Source organism: Monodon monoceros, unplaced genomic scaffold (assembly GCF_005190385.1).
Source record: "Monodon monoceros isolate NGI ecotype Baffin Bay Population unplaced genomic scaffold, NGI_Narwhal_1 Super_Scaffold_8, whole genome shotgun sequence".
In the NCBI taxonomy this organism is placed as follows: Eukaryota; Metazoa; Chordata; class Mammalia; order Artiodactyla; family Monodontidae; genus Monodon; species Monodon monoceros.
The window spans coordinates 57546234-57563391 of NW_021703785.1; the positions used below are offsets into that span (position 1 = coordinate 57546234).

The 17158-nt window shown below is 35.4% G+C and overlaps 1 protein-coding gene across 2 annotated transcripts in view; it reads right to left on the bottom strand.

Moving 5' to 3' along the window:
- Window positions 1-1629: 1629 nt before the first annotated feature.
- Window positions 1630-17158, bottom strand: part of KPNA3 (karyopherin subunit alpha 3) — a 92071-nt gene continuing 76542 nt past the window's right edge. Inside the window, exons 11-17 of one of the 2 annotated variants that reach the window (XM_029210090.1) lie at window positions 10594-10725; window positions 9537-9665; window positions 7214-7318; window positions 7049-7120; window positions 6727-6889; window positions 4579-4673; window positions 1630-4174 (exon numbers count right to left, since the gene is read on the bottom strand). In XM_029210090.1, coding sequence (XP_029065923.1) covers window positions 4076-4174; window positions 4579-4673; window positions 6727-6889; window positions 7049-7120; window positions 7214-7318; window positions 9537-9665; window positions 10594-10725 — 795 coding nt within the window. In that variant the 3' untranslated portion in view covers window positions 1630-4075. The remainder of the gene's footprint in view (window positions 4175-4578; window positions 4674-6726; window positions 6890-7048; window positions 7121-7213; window positions 7319-9536; window positions 9666-10593; window positions 10726-17158) is intronic. The other variant, XM_029210092.1, reaches the window with a different exon arrangement.

Genomic DNA, 17158 nt, shown 5'->3' on the forward strand with positions numbered 1-17158 from the left:
AAAACTGAGAATGAAGAAAAGGCACATTTTTGTCTCATTTTTTAATCTTATGTATCTGAAAAAAAGGCTGGCACTATTCATACAACAAAAAGGCATGATTTAGGCTCTCTCCTTTGGAGAAGTTTTCTACCTGAATTGATTTAGGCCAACGGTTCACACCTTGGGGCAGTTCTGGCCCCCAGGAAACATCTGGCAGTGTCTTGAGACATTTTTGGTTGTCCTGCCTTGGAGAGTGGAGACGTACTACCCACAGCTAGTGGGCAGAGCCTAAGGATGCCACTAAACACCCTACAATACACAGGACAGCCTCCCACAACAAAGAATTATCCAGCCTAAAATGTCAATTTTTTTTTTTTTTGGCTGCACTGCGCAACTTGCGGTATCTTAGTTCACTGACCAGGGATCAAACCTGGGCCCACAGTAGTGAAAATGCGGAGTCCTAACCACTGGACTTCCAGGGAATTCCCTAAAATGTCAATATTGAAGGGTTTGAAAAACCCCGACTTACGTTAAAGTTAGTTGAGGAATTTTATGGGCAAATGAAGAGGCTAAGGATGTGAACAGCCTGCATTCCCACATCCCTTTTCCTAAACACTTTCTCTTTATAGAGTACTGAGCCCACCTATATAGTTGACCTTTGAACAACGCAGGGGTTAGAGGTGCTGACCCTCTACATATTCGAAAATCCGCCTGTAAGTTATAGTTAGCACTCCATATACGCAGTTTCTCCATACAGCAGTTCCTTTGTGTAAGTGGTTCCACATCCGAGGATTCAACCAACTGCCGATCGTGTAGTGCTATAGTATTTACTATTGAAAAAAATCCACACATACGTGGACCCATGCAGTTCAAACCCATGTTGTTCCAGGGTCAACTGTATATAGGTATGTACAGATAGAACCTCATCTATATACTGTGCTTTTGAGAAGCATTCTACCACTGTTTTTCAGTTATTTAACTAAGTATAACATTTATATGAAGAGTTCCTTTTACACTTTAGACAAATGACTGGTGGGTAAAAGAGAGAACTCCTTGGCCTATATGCCTTAAGACTTACAGCTTAATGTACAGAAATTATGCTCCCTTTCTCCAAATAGATTTAATTAAAACCCCCAGTTCAACTAGGGTTAAGAAAATTCATAACCATCACTGTAAGACAACTCACATTCACAAATTTTTACTTGCAATAATTAATTAATTAATCTCCTCAGAAGGACAACCCTTCTGAAGTAAATTATGGCAAGATTAAATAGGAGTATTGTAACTCATTTACTTATATACTGAGTTCTTTCAAAAATACTTTGAAGTGTCATTATATGAAAGTAAAAATACCTGTATACTAAAAAGTTTGGCTGCTCCTTTGTTCTTTCAATTAATCCAAGATTTCATTTAGAGCCTCAACCTTACTTCAATAACTATCTTCCAAAGTTCTTGTTTTCAAGGATTAGACAGGCCTTAAATAAAGCTTGAATTTTTGTTTTATGAAAGTCATAATTACACTATCATCTCAAATGGCCTTTCTATGAGTTGTGGTATTTAAACCTGAGATACATAGAGAGAACACCATGTGATGAATGAAGGCAGAAGGAAATTAAGATACTTTCAAAGATAAGTTCTTCAATGTTTTACCATATTTGATAGCAGCTTTTTTATTGGTTACAAAACCTAAGCCCATATACAAAATTAGGAACACATTTAGATGCCTCTTTTGAAAGAATGTTTTAGTCTTTTTTAACCGAGTTAAAAAAAAATAAAAACAATGCAATTTTTCAACACTGTTTTGAAAACTTAAAAGTGCAGCAATATACTTAGTTTCCTTTACCTACGAAATTTTGCATTTCCATTTCCAAACTGATAAGGTCACAACAAATTGGATCAAGCCAATGCATACGTAAGTCTGCACTACTTGATGCTAATGTTCACTTATGTTAGTTTGCACTTAAAACACAAGAGGAAATAGGAATCGGCACAGTAGAGGCCCAATTTAATCTTAATGTGTGCAAAATTTAAAAGGTAACTGTCAGTAAGTATGGAGAGTCCAGAAGAAAGTAAACTGGAAGGGGTACAATTCACAATATTGAGAAGATTTGGACTTCAAGGGTTTCACCGAAGTTTGTGACCTTAATTAGCTTTGACTTTGTTATTCCTACTTTTAGTGAACACCACACAGTTTCAAAAATTTAGACTACTGAACAGGATGCAGTTACCATATGAAGCTTTAACTCAAAATTTGGATAAAGAAAAAAAGGCACAATGAACTTCAACTCAATTTTATGTGCACAAGAGTTGAAAAATCTGAGCCACCTTAAAGAGAAAATTGATTCTAAAATTTATAAAACCTATAAATAATCAGAGGCCAAACCACTATATTAAAACAGATTCTCTAGCAAGTAAAAATCTTGCAGTTTAAACATACTCTTGTATCCACTTTAGATACAAGACAAAACTCACTCTTTAAAGTGGCTCCACCTTGGCAGATACATATATTTGTAATGAATGCACACCTGCTATGTGTTGTTTATCAGTGAAAACACCCCCGCTGATTCACAAAGCTCTGATGGCATCTGTCTCATCTTCATCACAGTAAATACACACCCCCCCCATCGGATAACTAAATTAGTTTAGATTTTCTATCCCTTCACATCAATTCATTGGGAAATTATACCCAGTAAACAATAGCAATAAAACCATTCCTGTGACAGCACAAATTATTCAGTTTAAAAAATTTCAAATTCTTTCATGAATAGCTGGGTCAGACAATTTACCAAAAGCAATGACTTTACATAGTAATACCAGATTTTGCAGAATTACTTAAAGATCACTGCAAATCAGGTTTATGTTAAATAACTGCAGATTATTCCTCTATGCAGATCCTTATCTGAATCTTTTTATATGTGAATATGCTTTTAGAGTAGGATCTGAATGAACTTTCCAATAATCAACGAATGAAGTTTTATGATACTTCTAAATAGTTGTTGTTTTGTTGCCAACCACATTATCAAAAGCACTGGTTACTAAGAAAAAATATTTTAAGACTAAATTACAGTAAACATGAAAGCTCCACAGTTTAAACCCAATATAAATCAACCATACCCAATTATCAATTTAAAACGAAAAATATTAACTCCTGAAAGCTGAAAGCAAGATTTTCTTTTTTAATATCACCAATGGGTACTTTAGAATTTTGTGGTTTTGTTTTTATTTATTTTTTTCTTTATAGTCAGGGACTCTTGCTTTCAACTTAAACAGAAGTTCAAGTCCGTAACAGGTTGCAGCTCAGGTAAAATACCATGCACAGCATTTGATTACTTCAAAACAGCAGGAACACACAGGCTGAAGTGAGTGGTCAAATAGGGCTTGCTGTTCTCAAAAATTAGGTATAATGGCGAAAGCATTACCATCCATAGCTAAAGTTCTTCCTCCAACCCTGGCTTCTGAGGCAGATAATAAACACATCAATTACTGGTAGATGAAGTACAGTTTTTTAAAACTTATCTGTTTAATCAATAACCAAGTTTCTTTTTTTTAAGTTACTTTTTGTTTGTGTCAGTTCCACCAATGAAAATCATTTGGCTTGTACTTTAAAATCTATTCTTCCACATAAAGAGTATGAAAATATGTTTGTGGAGGACAATGATGGAGGCTCAGATCAGACTGCACCTCTTTAAAGTCTTCCAACATGTGTATGTGTCATACCAAAGTGTCTTGATCCATAGCGCACCATTTTCCAAAGGAATATCAAGTGGGCAGCTGACATGCCACCACTACAGAATATTCTAAACTGGAGACTGCGGTTGTCAGCGTGTGGCACCAGGGAACAGGGAGAAATAGGGTAGTTGAGATTGTTAAGGAGAATTCTAAAACAGTTTAGGAAATCATGCATATGCATTTACAGTCCATGTGGATAGTGACTTTTGGCAACTGCAAAGTGACTGAGACATGGCTTGCTTTAGAAGCATCAAAACAAAGAGGCATGTATGTTTTGGAGCCTTTTGTACTTGTTGTTCTTGTCATTTGGTAGCCATCTGGTGGTGCTTCATATTGAATGTGGGAAAGATGCTGCACTCAATTGAACTTAAAAATTAAATTCTTTTGTTTGAAGGTTGGCTGTTGGGTCAAAGTTGTAAGTACCTCCTTGTGTTGCTTCAGGAATGAGGCTAGGATCTTCATCAATCTATAATAAACAAGAAAAAAAATCTTTATTATGTTAAGATACTACACATTACAGTGTAAGCGGAATTGATTTACTTCTTAGGAGAGAATTCCATATGAATGTTTTTGTCACCTAAAAAATATTTTAAGTAAATCAACAATGCTATTAAGAAATCTAACAATTAAAAATTGAACACACATTTAAAAATTGCCCCATGCTTTAGTTCCTGTATCTGTAGATTTACTCTACCTATCTGAACATACATCATTTCTATAATTACCATTTCTTCCCATTTAACAAACCACAAAAGCAACAAGGTGACAGAAATACAGTATAAATTTAGTCATGGAAAACTCTTAGAAAACTTACTTTATGTATAGATTTTAATGTACACATAGACATATCATACTTTAATACATACTTACATCATCACCAGAGAAATACTGATCTATGATTTCAAATGCTAATTTATATATGTCTTCATTTTCATGCTGCTGTAAAACTTCAATTTTCTCCAAACCTGATAAAAATAAAATAGTCAAAACAATTAGGTACATACTAATAAAAACTGTGCTCATTGTAATCATGGAAAATCCTAAAGAACTCAGAACACCCTCCCACCACCCTCCAAAGATGACAGTTCATCTAAAATACAGATAAAACCCTGAGCTGCTCTGGTTAGAGGGCCAGCATCCCACTAATTTCTTCCTCTTTAGAAGCCCTAGAGGTATCCTGGTCCCTGAGGCAGGCAGCTTAAAAAACACCTAAATACCCCATTTGACAGATGAGGAAGCTGTGGCACAGAGATGTAAAGGGATTTATTTCAGGTTACATGGCAAGTTAGCGACAGAACTAGAACCAAGATCTCTGCCACCCCCCCCGCCCCAGGACTCCTTTAATATAATCATACTGTTGCATACAGTAATTTTTATCCTTCTCTTTGTTTTCCAAATGTTACTTAATGATTGATGTAAATATAAGATAAAGCTTTAAATTTTGAAGTAAATTTCTTTTTTTTCTTTTTTTGGCCGCATCATGGGGCATGTGGAACTTCCCCAACCAGGGATCGAACCCATGACCCCTGCAGTGGAAGCACAGTGTCTTAACCACTGGACCACCAGGGAAGTCCCTGAAATAATTTCTTTAAAAAAAAAAAAAAAATGAACAGGGTGCTTACGTCCTATAGCTACAGTGAATCTGGGAAATATTTTTTCAGAAAAGTAACTATAGATTGCCTTTATTTATATTCCCAATATATTTACTCCATGTATCATGTACATAAGTCTATTAAATCCTTAGTAATAAATATTCTTCCTTGAAATGTCTTTTTAGCTAAGTTATTTTGAAATAGTTTCAGTTTTTATATAGTAATATTCAAACCAGAAAAATGGGAAAATCGGTGTCAAAGATAATGCATGTAGAGTACCTTATAAAATCATAAAATGCTAAGTAAATATGTATCTTAATTATAAGTATTTATCTCATAGACAGAAGCAACTATCTTGATAAAAAGCTGGAGTAACAAGCTCAAACTCTCTGGGTTAAGTTGTTCTGAACCAGACTACAATGTTCATTTCAAATTATTTAAAAAGTAAAACATCTTAAAACAATAAACAGTGAAGTAACAGTAGTACAGTAAGAAAATCTGGCTTTTAATTATGCTCCTATCACTAACTACTTCCCTGACCATGGACAAAACTCCTTAACATCTCCAGAATATTTTCTTCTTGTTATTAAGAAAATACTTCCAGTCTGAACATTCTATGATGCTATCACATTTGTTTTCTCTTAAAAAAATAAACTCGGTAGTATAATCGAACAAATTAGTCAACAAAACGTATAAAATAAAACATGACATTAAGATAAGTTAATTTAAGGTTTGAGCAATTTAGTACACATTGAACAGGCACCTTTAAAAACAGAATTTTAAAATATATGCTTCATATGTCATTACCAGAGAAAATAATGATATAGTATTTCAAATCACAGTTCTTTCTTATTAAAATTTCAAAGTAATTTCTGTAGTAATAACCCTAGCATGGAGTTCTAGCAATCATAAGACTGAAACAAAATATCTAGATGACTGTGAAATCATTAACCTTTTCCATAAGGTTATGGAATATATTCCAATATATTCCAATATATGGAATAGTATTTCACAAAGTGAGGTCCACAGAATCACATGATAATAGGTATAATATGAAAACAAGTGTTTTACTGTCAAGGAGTTTGAGAAATGCCGAATTAAACAAAGCCTGTAAGTTTCTCTATTATAGTGGTTTTCAGAGCTTTTAATTTGCTCTTATGCAATGTGACTTCAGGAGGAGTATTTGTGTTTCCTGAAAAGCATTGTCAATCTCTAGGAATGTTATGGCGTGACTTTCACAACCGGTTGTTTTCTGGAAAATCTTCTTGGACTACTAATATAGCAAACAAAGAATAGCAACATCCTCGGATGCTGTTAATATTAATAGCAATATATCCTAAGTTTTCTTTCTAATTAGCTGTCTGTAAAGGAACTAATGTTTCAGAGTTCCAGTGCTCAACTATTTTTCTTTAATCAACCCTCTTACCTCCGCATTCTTCTATTATTTCAGCTATTGTGCTTGCTTCATCACCAGCCATTATCAGAATGTTTTTCAGACCATCTAGAACCACCTGAACAACTTGAGAGTCTTTTACTGACAGTAAATTACAGAATGGTGGTATTACATTCTGCTGTACAAGGTACTCAACCTAGACAACAGAAGAGAAGAGATACTCTTATTTATATAATTATCTTTTCCCCCAAAAGAACACAGTATGGGGCTAATAAACAATCAACAACTCCTAAACCTAAGAGAGTAGTATGCTTTCCAGTATTAACAACTATTAACAGTTTTTTTCCAAACTCACTTGATCTTTTCTGCCACTTATCGTTAAGTTGCTAATTGCCCAAGCAGCTTCTTTTTGTGTTCCAAAGTCCCCCTGAAGGTTAAAAAAGAAATGTTAAAATGAATTTTTTGGTCAAACAGTCTTGGTTATATTAACAGACACGATGAACTCATAACAATGACTGACCTTGGCAAGTTGATGAATAATCATAGGGATTAATCCAGCATCTATTACAGCTTGAACTTGTTGCTGGTTGCCTGCTGTAATGTTGGAAAGGAACCACACTGCTTCCTATAATTGAACAAAATAAAGGGCAACTTTATTTGAAAAATTGTATCTTTAATGTGTTTATATTTTTATTTTAATGTAGTTTATATATACAGTAACAAGTCACCTCAGCTGCATTAAGGGAAACGCATCTAAGAGTGATTAGGTTATATAGAATCTCCCATTTTAAACATACAAGGAAACTTCTATCCATAATATCTGGACCCATTAACCTAGCATAACCTTCAATAATATAGATACCTAGGACTATACCGGAGGCACTATTTTAGACAATGGTGATACGGAGGTGAAAGAAACAGACAAAAGACTTTACTCGTGGACCTTGTATTTTTTGTGCATGAGCTCCCTCTAAAAGACATGATAGAAATAAATAGAAGACAGACTTTCCTAATACTTTGTGTTAAAACTACTTCTAAGAAAGCTGAATTATTTTATTGTAAAAATATTTACTTGCAGGGACTTCCCTGGTGGTCCAGTGGTAAAGAATCTGCCTTCCAATGCAGGGGACGTGGGTCCGATCCCTGGTCTGGGAAGATCCCAAATGCCATGGGGCAGTAACTAAGCCCACACACCACAACTACTGAGCTTGCGCGCCTCAACGAGAAAGCACGCGTGCCACAAAACTATAGAGCCCACATGCTCTGGAGTCCGCGCGCCACAACTAGACAGAGAAAACCCGCACGCCACAACTAGAGAGAAGCCAGAGCGCCCCAACGGAAGATCCCGCATGCCTCAACAAAGATCCCACGTGCCACAACTAAGACCCAGTGCAGCCAAAAATATAAAGAAAATAAATAATTAAAAAAAAATTTTACTTGCAAGATATATTTACAACTTAAGCTTCTAACTAGTCTAGGATGGTCTATATAACAAATTTTATTGTAACCTTAAATGATTTATGTCACGAACAAATAGGTTTATTATAAGTTTAGTGTCAAATGTGTATCTTCTTCCTCCTCTACAATGAAAAGATTGTAGGAGAGTACCCTGGTGGTCTAGTGATTAGGATTCAGTGCTTTCACTGCCGTGGCCTGGGTTCAATCCCTAGTCAGGAAACTCAAGATTCCACATACCACAACTGGGACCCGGAGCAGACAAAATGAATGAATGAATGAATGAATGAATAAATAAATAAATAAATATTAAAAAAGAATCCAACTGTCAAATTATAGTCATGCAACTATATAAATATAATTATGACAAAGAAGAAATGATCAGTTTTGTTAGTTTGAGGGATAGTGGCATTTCAGGCAGATAAAACTGTATTAAATTAAATGCAAATCAAAATCACGAGACCCCACTTCACAGTACTGGGTGGCTATAATAATAATTAAAAAAAGGAACTGGATCCCTTATAACATTGCTTGTAGGAATGTAAAATGGTGCAGCTCCTATGGAAAAGAGCGTGGTGGTTCCTCAAAAACTTGAACATGCAATTACCCCATGACTTGACAATTCTACTCATAGATATATACCCAAAGGAACTAAAAGCAGGGACTCAAACCAATGTTCCTAGCAGCATTACTATTCATAGTAGCCAAAAGGTAGAAACAATCCAAGTATCCATCAACAAATGGACGAATAAACAAAATATGGTATATAGGCACAATGGGATATTTATTCAGCCATAAAAAGGAATGAAGTTCTGATACATGCTCCAACATGGATGAACCTTGAAAACATGCAATGTGAAATAAGCCAGACATGAAGACTGAAGTACTTAAGCACATATTTATCAGTAAGATTGTATCTTAAGCTTAAAATCTTTTTTAAAAAAAAAAAACAATTTTAATGATCCTTTAATTTAGGCACTGCAGTTTTTCGTTCAATCTCATTTCATAGGGAGATTAAACTATGATCTATTTGTTTATAAAACACACCAGCAAAAAAAAAAAAGATACTGGCCACCCAATGGAAAATTTCATATGTACTCTCACCTAGTGGCTACTAATTTGCTACTGCTCAATCTATTGAAATAAAAAAATTGGTTAATATACAAATAATTTTATTCTGTGATGATCATGACAGCACTTAATAGCAAGCAATTAACAACTGAAACAAAATAACTGCAGAGGTGATTTGAAATAATTCTCATCTTTAACTAGAGTGGTTTTGAAGAGAATCACAAGCAAACAGGAACAGAAACAGAAACAAGAAGGCAGTCAAAATTGAGATATACAAAGAGAAAGAAATGCACTGACAAGGCTGTTATACGCCTTACCTTATTTATCTTCTCTTTTGGGTGTGATAAGAGATTTGGGAAGTGTGACAGGACATCGCAGTTGAGAACCACCTGGGTCTGCTCGTCGGTACCTGTCACTATGTTGCCAACCGCTCTGAGTGCTGCTGTCTGGGGTGGGGATAAAATGTTTTCTATAAATTTGTTTATGATGAAACTGATACTATGGTTTTTATAATCCTGAGAATATGTAAAAATGCAAAGGGTGAATGATTAAAATTTACTGCATTCTTACACAAATCATTTCACTGAACTGGAAAGTAGTTTTGAACTTTAAACAACAGTTTTATGAAAACTGGAACTATATAGAAAAATTGTGTGGAAAATAGCTGGAAAAAATATTAAAATAAAAATTGTAAAGGTCCTTTTTTAACAGCTATTTTTACCTATTAGTAAACCGGTACCACAGATTTTAATAAAGGCCTCTAACGGTCACACATTTCTATCTAGAAAGTCACTTTGGCAGAAGTGGGATGAACAGATCTATCAGCCATGTACCCCTAATTAGAGTGAGGAGAAACAAGAGGGAGAGGAGAAAATGCAGTTTGGAAGCTTTTGCAATTATCCAGAGGAAAGAAAATAAATCTTGAACTAAATCAGTGGCTCTAGATACAAGGAGAAAACAGATTTGAAAGCTATATAATAAGGATTGACAGGGTTTTGTAATGGAGGGGAGACAAGAGGAGGAATATCAAGGTTTCTAGCTTGGACTATGCTGTCCACTGAAAGGGGATATAGGAAGAGGAACAGGTTTGTGGGAGAAGATGGTATGTTCATTTCCGTCTGGTTGAAATGACAATGGAGTTCTTAGAGGATATGTCTAAGGACTCAAGGACAATTGGCTACATGAGTCTGCAATTCAGGAAAGAATCCGGATGAGATGAAGATTTAGAAATCAACAAAAGCAGATTCAGTAAAATAGCACAAGAAATATTGAAGAAATGTGCATATAGACAGAACTGAAGCCTGGTTGTACAAGTTAACTGGTTATAGCAAATACAAACTTTACACAAGTAAGAAAAAATGTTTAAGTACTTACTTGAACTTTCACTTCCTGGTGGCTCAGAAGGGGCACAAGAAATGGCACAACCCCTGAATCAATAACCATCTGTATCTGCTCATTACCTCCATCTGTCAGGTATGACAGTGCCCAAACAGTATCCACAAGAATCTTCAGGAAATAAAAAAGAATTACCATTTAATATATTTGTTTGAATGTTTGAGATACATAACACACTTATGGAATGGTGACATAAAAAGTAACTGAGTTTTGTTTTCGCTTGATAGCAAAAATATCTGCTAAGCTGATACATCTACTACGTAGTAGATAAAACTCTCTCAATGGCTACCTCAGGCCACTCTTCACAAAAGTGAGACACAGAAGTCTGGGACAACTTCTACCCCAACTTCCATATCTATCTATTAGGTAGATAAATTTAAAAATAGGCAGAAAAGTAATTCTCCCTGCCCCCACAAACTAAATACCCAATAATCACAAGGAAACACTTTATACATGGAATGAGACCAATATATCATGCTGCTTCCAGTTTAGAAGAGCCCAAAGAGATCATTTATCCATATTAGTAGTTTTTAAACATGTTTAGCAATGTAATTTTTCAGACTATTAAAGTAAACATAAAAGAAATGACTTGGCATTTTAACTTTGGGGAAAAAATTAATTATTTGTAAATCTCTTGAAAAATGTCCCAATTGAAGAGCATACAGTATAAACCATGCCTTACACCCATCTAATTTTGCAAATAATAAAAAACAAAAAACAGGCTCAGGTTTGTTGACTCATTCAAAGTCAAAGAGCTTATATGTAGTTTTCCTTGGTGTCTTCACAGAGGAATGTAAGCACAGGCCTGATCTCATGTGAAATCCAGAGATGTTTCCTATTAGAATATTCAAATTAAAGACATTAGTTGCTCTAAAATAACAGCAGCCACCTGAATTCAAATCTCTCCATGTAACCTTCAAAAAAGTATATGGATTAACAAGAGCAAATAAAACCACATATAGCCTGCAACTTCAACAATGCTAGGAATCTGAGAATGCTACAAATTTCAAATTACCTGTAAGAAGAGAAAAAACTAAATTCTACCTTTTGTCTGGACCTCCTGCCCTAAGGCTATGTGAGACTTCAGAGAAGAGCAGAGTGAAGAGCTTAAAGGTAACATATCCTAGTAAAACGACTCCACTTTAGTGGGGCAGAGACCATGTGGCTCAAAAAGCCTACAGATTTACTATCTGTCTTCTACAGAAAAATTTGCTGACACCTTTACCAGAGGATGAGCTTCATTCAACTAAGAGATAACCGAAGAAATATTTCACTGTAGATCAAAAACTAACACAAATGTGAAGATAAGAGTGGAAGAATAATTTAAATGTTATATGTTCCAGAAAAACTGAAATATTGCACTTGACAAATGGGAGGACAGAAGGTATGCCTGAGAACTCCATCCATGTACCATCCTACCCCCACAAGGAAAGCCTCCTTGCTGGAAGGTGTCTACAGATGCTGTGTGTGTGAGTGAAGCTTGTCTACTACCAAGTCTGGCAGTAACAGGTAGCAAGATTTAAATAGAAATCAGGGTCTCATAACATAACACTCAAAATGCAGGCTACAGCTGAAAATAACTCATCATATCAAGAACCAGGATCACCTCAACTGAGAAACGAAAAGAAAGTCAACAGATGCCAACACTGAGATGACGCAGATATTGGAATTATCTGACAGGATTTTAAAGTAACTGTCATTAAACTACTTCAGCACGCAATTATGAACACATTTGAAACAAATGAAATATAGTCTCAGCAAAGAAATAGGAAAAATAAAGAAGAACCAAATGGATTTTAAAACTAATAAACTCAGTAACCAAAATTTAAAACTCACTGGAAGGACTCAATAGTAGAAGAGAAAGAAAAAACAAAATCAACTAACTCAAAGACAGATCAATACAAATCATCCAATTGGGCGAGAAAAAAAAAGACTGCAAAGAATGAACAGAGCTTTAGGGAATTGTAGGATGATAACAAAAGATATAATAACATTTATGTCAATAGAGTCCCAGAAAGAGAGGTGAAGCTGAAAAAAATATCTGAAGAAATAATGACGGAAAACTTCCCAAACTGGGCAAAAGACACAAACCTAGATTCAAAAATGGGAGAATGAGGTGAGAGAAAAGAGAAAACAGAAATAAGCTCATCACTTGCTGTATGGGTAAAGACAGGAGTCAAAAAATACCATTTAAACCTATCAAACCAGACAGTAAAAAAACAAAAGGCATTATAAAAGGTATAAGTATAAAGGTAACATTAGAACAAAAACAAACATTCCTAAATACCAAAAGAAATTTTTAAAAGAGAGAAGAAAGAACACTAAGTAGAAAATAAAACACACAGAAATTATAACACAAAATAACAGGACAGAATTGAAACCAAACATATCAAACAATATGAAACAGGCTTAACTCACCTGTAACAATAAAAAGATTTTCAAATTGGCTCCTAAAACAAAACCCAAAATTCTATGTTGTTTACAAGAGACACACCTAAAACAGTCATTTAAAAAGGCTAAAAGTAAAGGGACAAGCAAAGGTACACCAAGTAAATGATAACAAAGCAGAGACTGCAATCCTGTTAGCAAACCAGTAGAATTCATTCTACAAAGTATTACAAAGAATAAAGAAGGCTACTTTGTAAAGCTATATCCCACAATTTATAATGAATATGTAACTGTTAGAAACATCTAGTCACCAAGTAACCCTGTAAATACCACTACAAAGGAGAAAAAGATGCAAGAAAAAAATAAAAATATACTGATAAAAGATTTTTCATACACTGTTGTCAGTATGAGAAGTCAAGTAGATAAAAAGTGAGGATACAGATTTTATAAATATACATTGAAATTTAAACCTGATAACAGATAATAAACTTGCAAATGGAGCACAAAAATATTATTAGGTCCAAAGAAAGCATCAATTACATAAAGCAGAAATATTATAAAACTATTACAAGGCAATAAAATTAGATATTAATAAATACCAAAATACCACATGGAAATTTAAGAGCCTTATATTAAACAACTCTTGGATTAAAAAAAAAAACAACAAAACAGAAAAAAAATTTCTAGAAAATTATAATGAAAACACCACATATCAGAATCTATGGGATTTACCTAAAGCAGTGTTCAAAGGCAAGTTCATAGCCTTAAAAATGTATACAACAGAACTTAAAAGAATGAAAATAGATCCCAAATAAAAAGCTAGAGAAAGAACAGAGCAGGGACTTCCCTGGTGGCACAGTGCAGGGGACACGGGTTCAAGCCCTGGGCCGGAAAGATCCCACATGCCGCAGAACAACTAAGCCCGTGTGCCACAACTACTGAGCCTGAACCCTAGAGCCCCCGAGCCACAGCTACTGAGCCTGCAAGCCACAACTACTGAGCCTGAGAGCCACAACTACTGAGGCCCGTGCACCTAGAGACTGTGCTCCACAACAAGAGAATTCACTGCAATGAGAAGCCCACACACCACAAGGAAGAGTAGCCCTCCTCACCGCAACTAGAGAAAGCCCGTGCGCAGCAATGAAGACCCAACGCAACCAAAAATAAATAAATTAAAAAAAAAAAGAACAGAGCAAACCAAAAGAAAGCAAAAAGAAACAGTAAATACAAAAGTAGAAAGTAATGAAGTAAAGAACAGAAAAACCACAGATCTAATTAAAAATCAGAATCCTAGTTCTTTGAAAAAATTGAAAAAAAGTCCTAGTTAACTTAATTAGAGAAGTGGTAGGAGGAGCACAAATGTACAAAATAAGAGATAATGAAGAAAATAACTCTTGAAACAGTAAATTAAAACAAAAAAATCATAAAGAGATTACTTTGCATACTTAAATGCAAGCAAAATTGAAAACCTAGATGAAATGAATAATTTCCTAGGACAGTAGTTTACAAAAAACTAACCTCACTAGAAATTGAGAGCTTAAACAAGCCAATTTCAATAGCAAAAATAGAGAAAATTATCAGGGAACTAATCACACAAGTATCAAGACCCAAAAGGTTTCAAGAGGGAAACTACCAAATCTTCAAAGATCAGATAGACCCCAGGCTATATAAATTGTTCCAGAGCATAGAAAATGAATGAAGCGTAATGTTAATACCTAAACTTTTAAAATGCAATAAAAATACAGTATTAATACCGAATAAAGATAGCATAAAAAAACTGTAGACCAGTACCTCTTATGTGAATAGAGATGTAAAAATTCTGAATAAAATATTAGTGAAAAGGATCCCATACTACATTAAGAAAATAATATATGATAATCAAGAGAGATTTCTCAAGGAATGCAAGGATGTTTCAATTTTAGGAATATCAATATATGTCATATTAATAGACTTACGGAGAAAATCATATAATCATCTCCATAGACACTGAAAAATTCCAACACTCATTCTTGATGTCAACACTCAAAATGGGATTTTGCAGATATTTCCTCAACATAATAAAACATCTATAGGGCTTCCCTGGTGGCGCAGTGGTTGAGAGTCTGCCTGCCAATGCAGGGGACGCGGGTTTGTGCCCTGGTCCAGGAGGATCCCACATGCCGCGGAGCGGCTGGGCCTGTGAGCCATGGCCACTGGGCCTCCGCGTCCGGAGCCTGTGCTCCGCAACGGGAGAGGCCACAGCAGTGAGAGGCCCGCGTACCGCAAAAAAAACAAAAACAAAAAAAACCATCTATAACTCAGGAAAAAAATCTAGATTCAACAAAAGGAATGACTGATAAATCTGATTACATAAAAAGGAGAAAACTGCATGGCAAAATATATCAAAGCCAAAGGACAAATTAGGAAAATATTTGACTATATATATATATCACAAATAAAGTTAATGTCCTTAATACATAAAGAGCTCTTAAAAGCCAAGGAAAAGAGACCAAAAATCTGATGGAAAATGAACAATAAAGATGAACAGGCTGTTTGCAAAGATGTAAAAATGGTTCTTCAACATATGAAATCAAGGTCAACTTCACTCACAACAAGTGAAACACATACTAAAAATGAGATACAGGGCTTCCCTGGTGGCGCAGTGGTTGAGAGTCCGCCTGCCGATGCAGGGGACACGGGTTCGTGCCCCGGTCCGGGAAGATCCCACATGCTGCAGAGCAGCTGGGCCCGTGAGCCGTGGCCGCTGAGCCTGCGCATCCGGAGCCTGTGCTCCACAACGGGAGAGGCCACAACAGTGAGAGGCCCGCGTACCGCAAAAAAAAAAAAAAAAAAGAGATACAGTTTCTCATAGAGTGGCAAAAATTTTAAAACGACAACACATGGACAAGGCCATGAAGAAAGTCACTTTCATATGTTGCTGCTGGGAATGCAAATGGCACAGCCCCTAAGGCAGGGAATTTGGCAGTGTATAACAAAAATTATAATGCATTCACTCTTTGACCTAGCAATCTGCTTCTAAGAATTTACCCTGAAATATTATCTCCAGTAATATGAAAACACACAGGATTACTGCCCGCTACATTATTCATATTTGCAAAATTCAAGAAATGGTCTAAATGCCTACCCAAAATAGTGTGTTTGAATAAACCATAGCCACAGAATGGAATACTGTGCAGAACAATACTTGGTTGCCTTGGCCTGTGATGTTTTAGGAAGCTGCTAAATGAAAGGTAATTTTTTTCCATTATAGCTCCCTACTATTAGCAGAAAACCATTCTTTTCTAATATACAGTAGCCTAGAAAAATGAAATAGTTAAGATTTCTAAGCTGAGATCAATTAATGGTTTTTGGTTAGATCTTCATGACACCACCTCAAAGGCTGGTGGGGGAAAAGTAAGCTATAGCTAGGTCTCAGGCCCCCTGAAGTTGTAAAGACTCTTCTAGTCTCTCTTTAATTTTGTTTTATAATATATTGGGCCTTCACCGAAAATCTCATTTTAAAAATGCTTTAAAACTTTGAAATTCACAGCACAAGATTATCAGGCTATTCTAGTTTTTTCTATTTTCATCAGTTTGCTTTCCTCATCTCCATAATCAGGCTAACAGCTGCTCAATGTCTCTGACATTTGTAATTTTACCTTTTGCTGCCTTTTCCCATCTGAGCTGCTTCTGCTATTTTACACCTCCTCCAATATTCTTTTTTCTTGGTTTTTCCCTTTTTCTGGATTTCTATGGTAAAATGCCTGGCTTTTACAGTCACTAACAGCCAACGAGTGTACTCTTTTCCGTCCAGCTAATAGATTAATCATGTGCCAATGAAGTCTTTGGCAATCCTGAGCTACTTTATTTTTCACTATGTCTGTTCTTCTGGGCTAGAAACATTTAAAATTTTTTACTTCAGCAATATTTCATGTACTTGAAGACTGCTAGAAAGCTGATCTCTAGACACACAGTATGAGACACATATATACACGGAAAAGATAGGCAACTCAAAGGGTCGATGTATTGAACAAACTTCTTGAAAACTGGTATCTTATGAACCAAAGGAAAATCTCTAGCAATCCGAAGTCTCCAAAGAATAATATACTCAGCTCAAAGAGCGTTACCAATTTTTACCACCTCCAGTAAATATGCTAACAAATAATGTCCTGTTAGG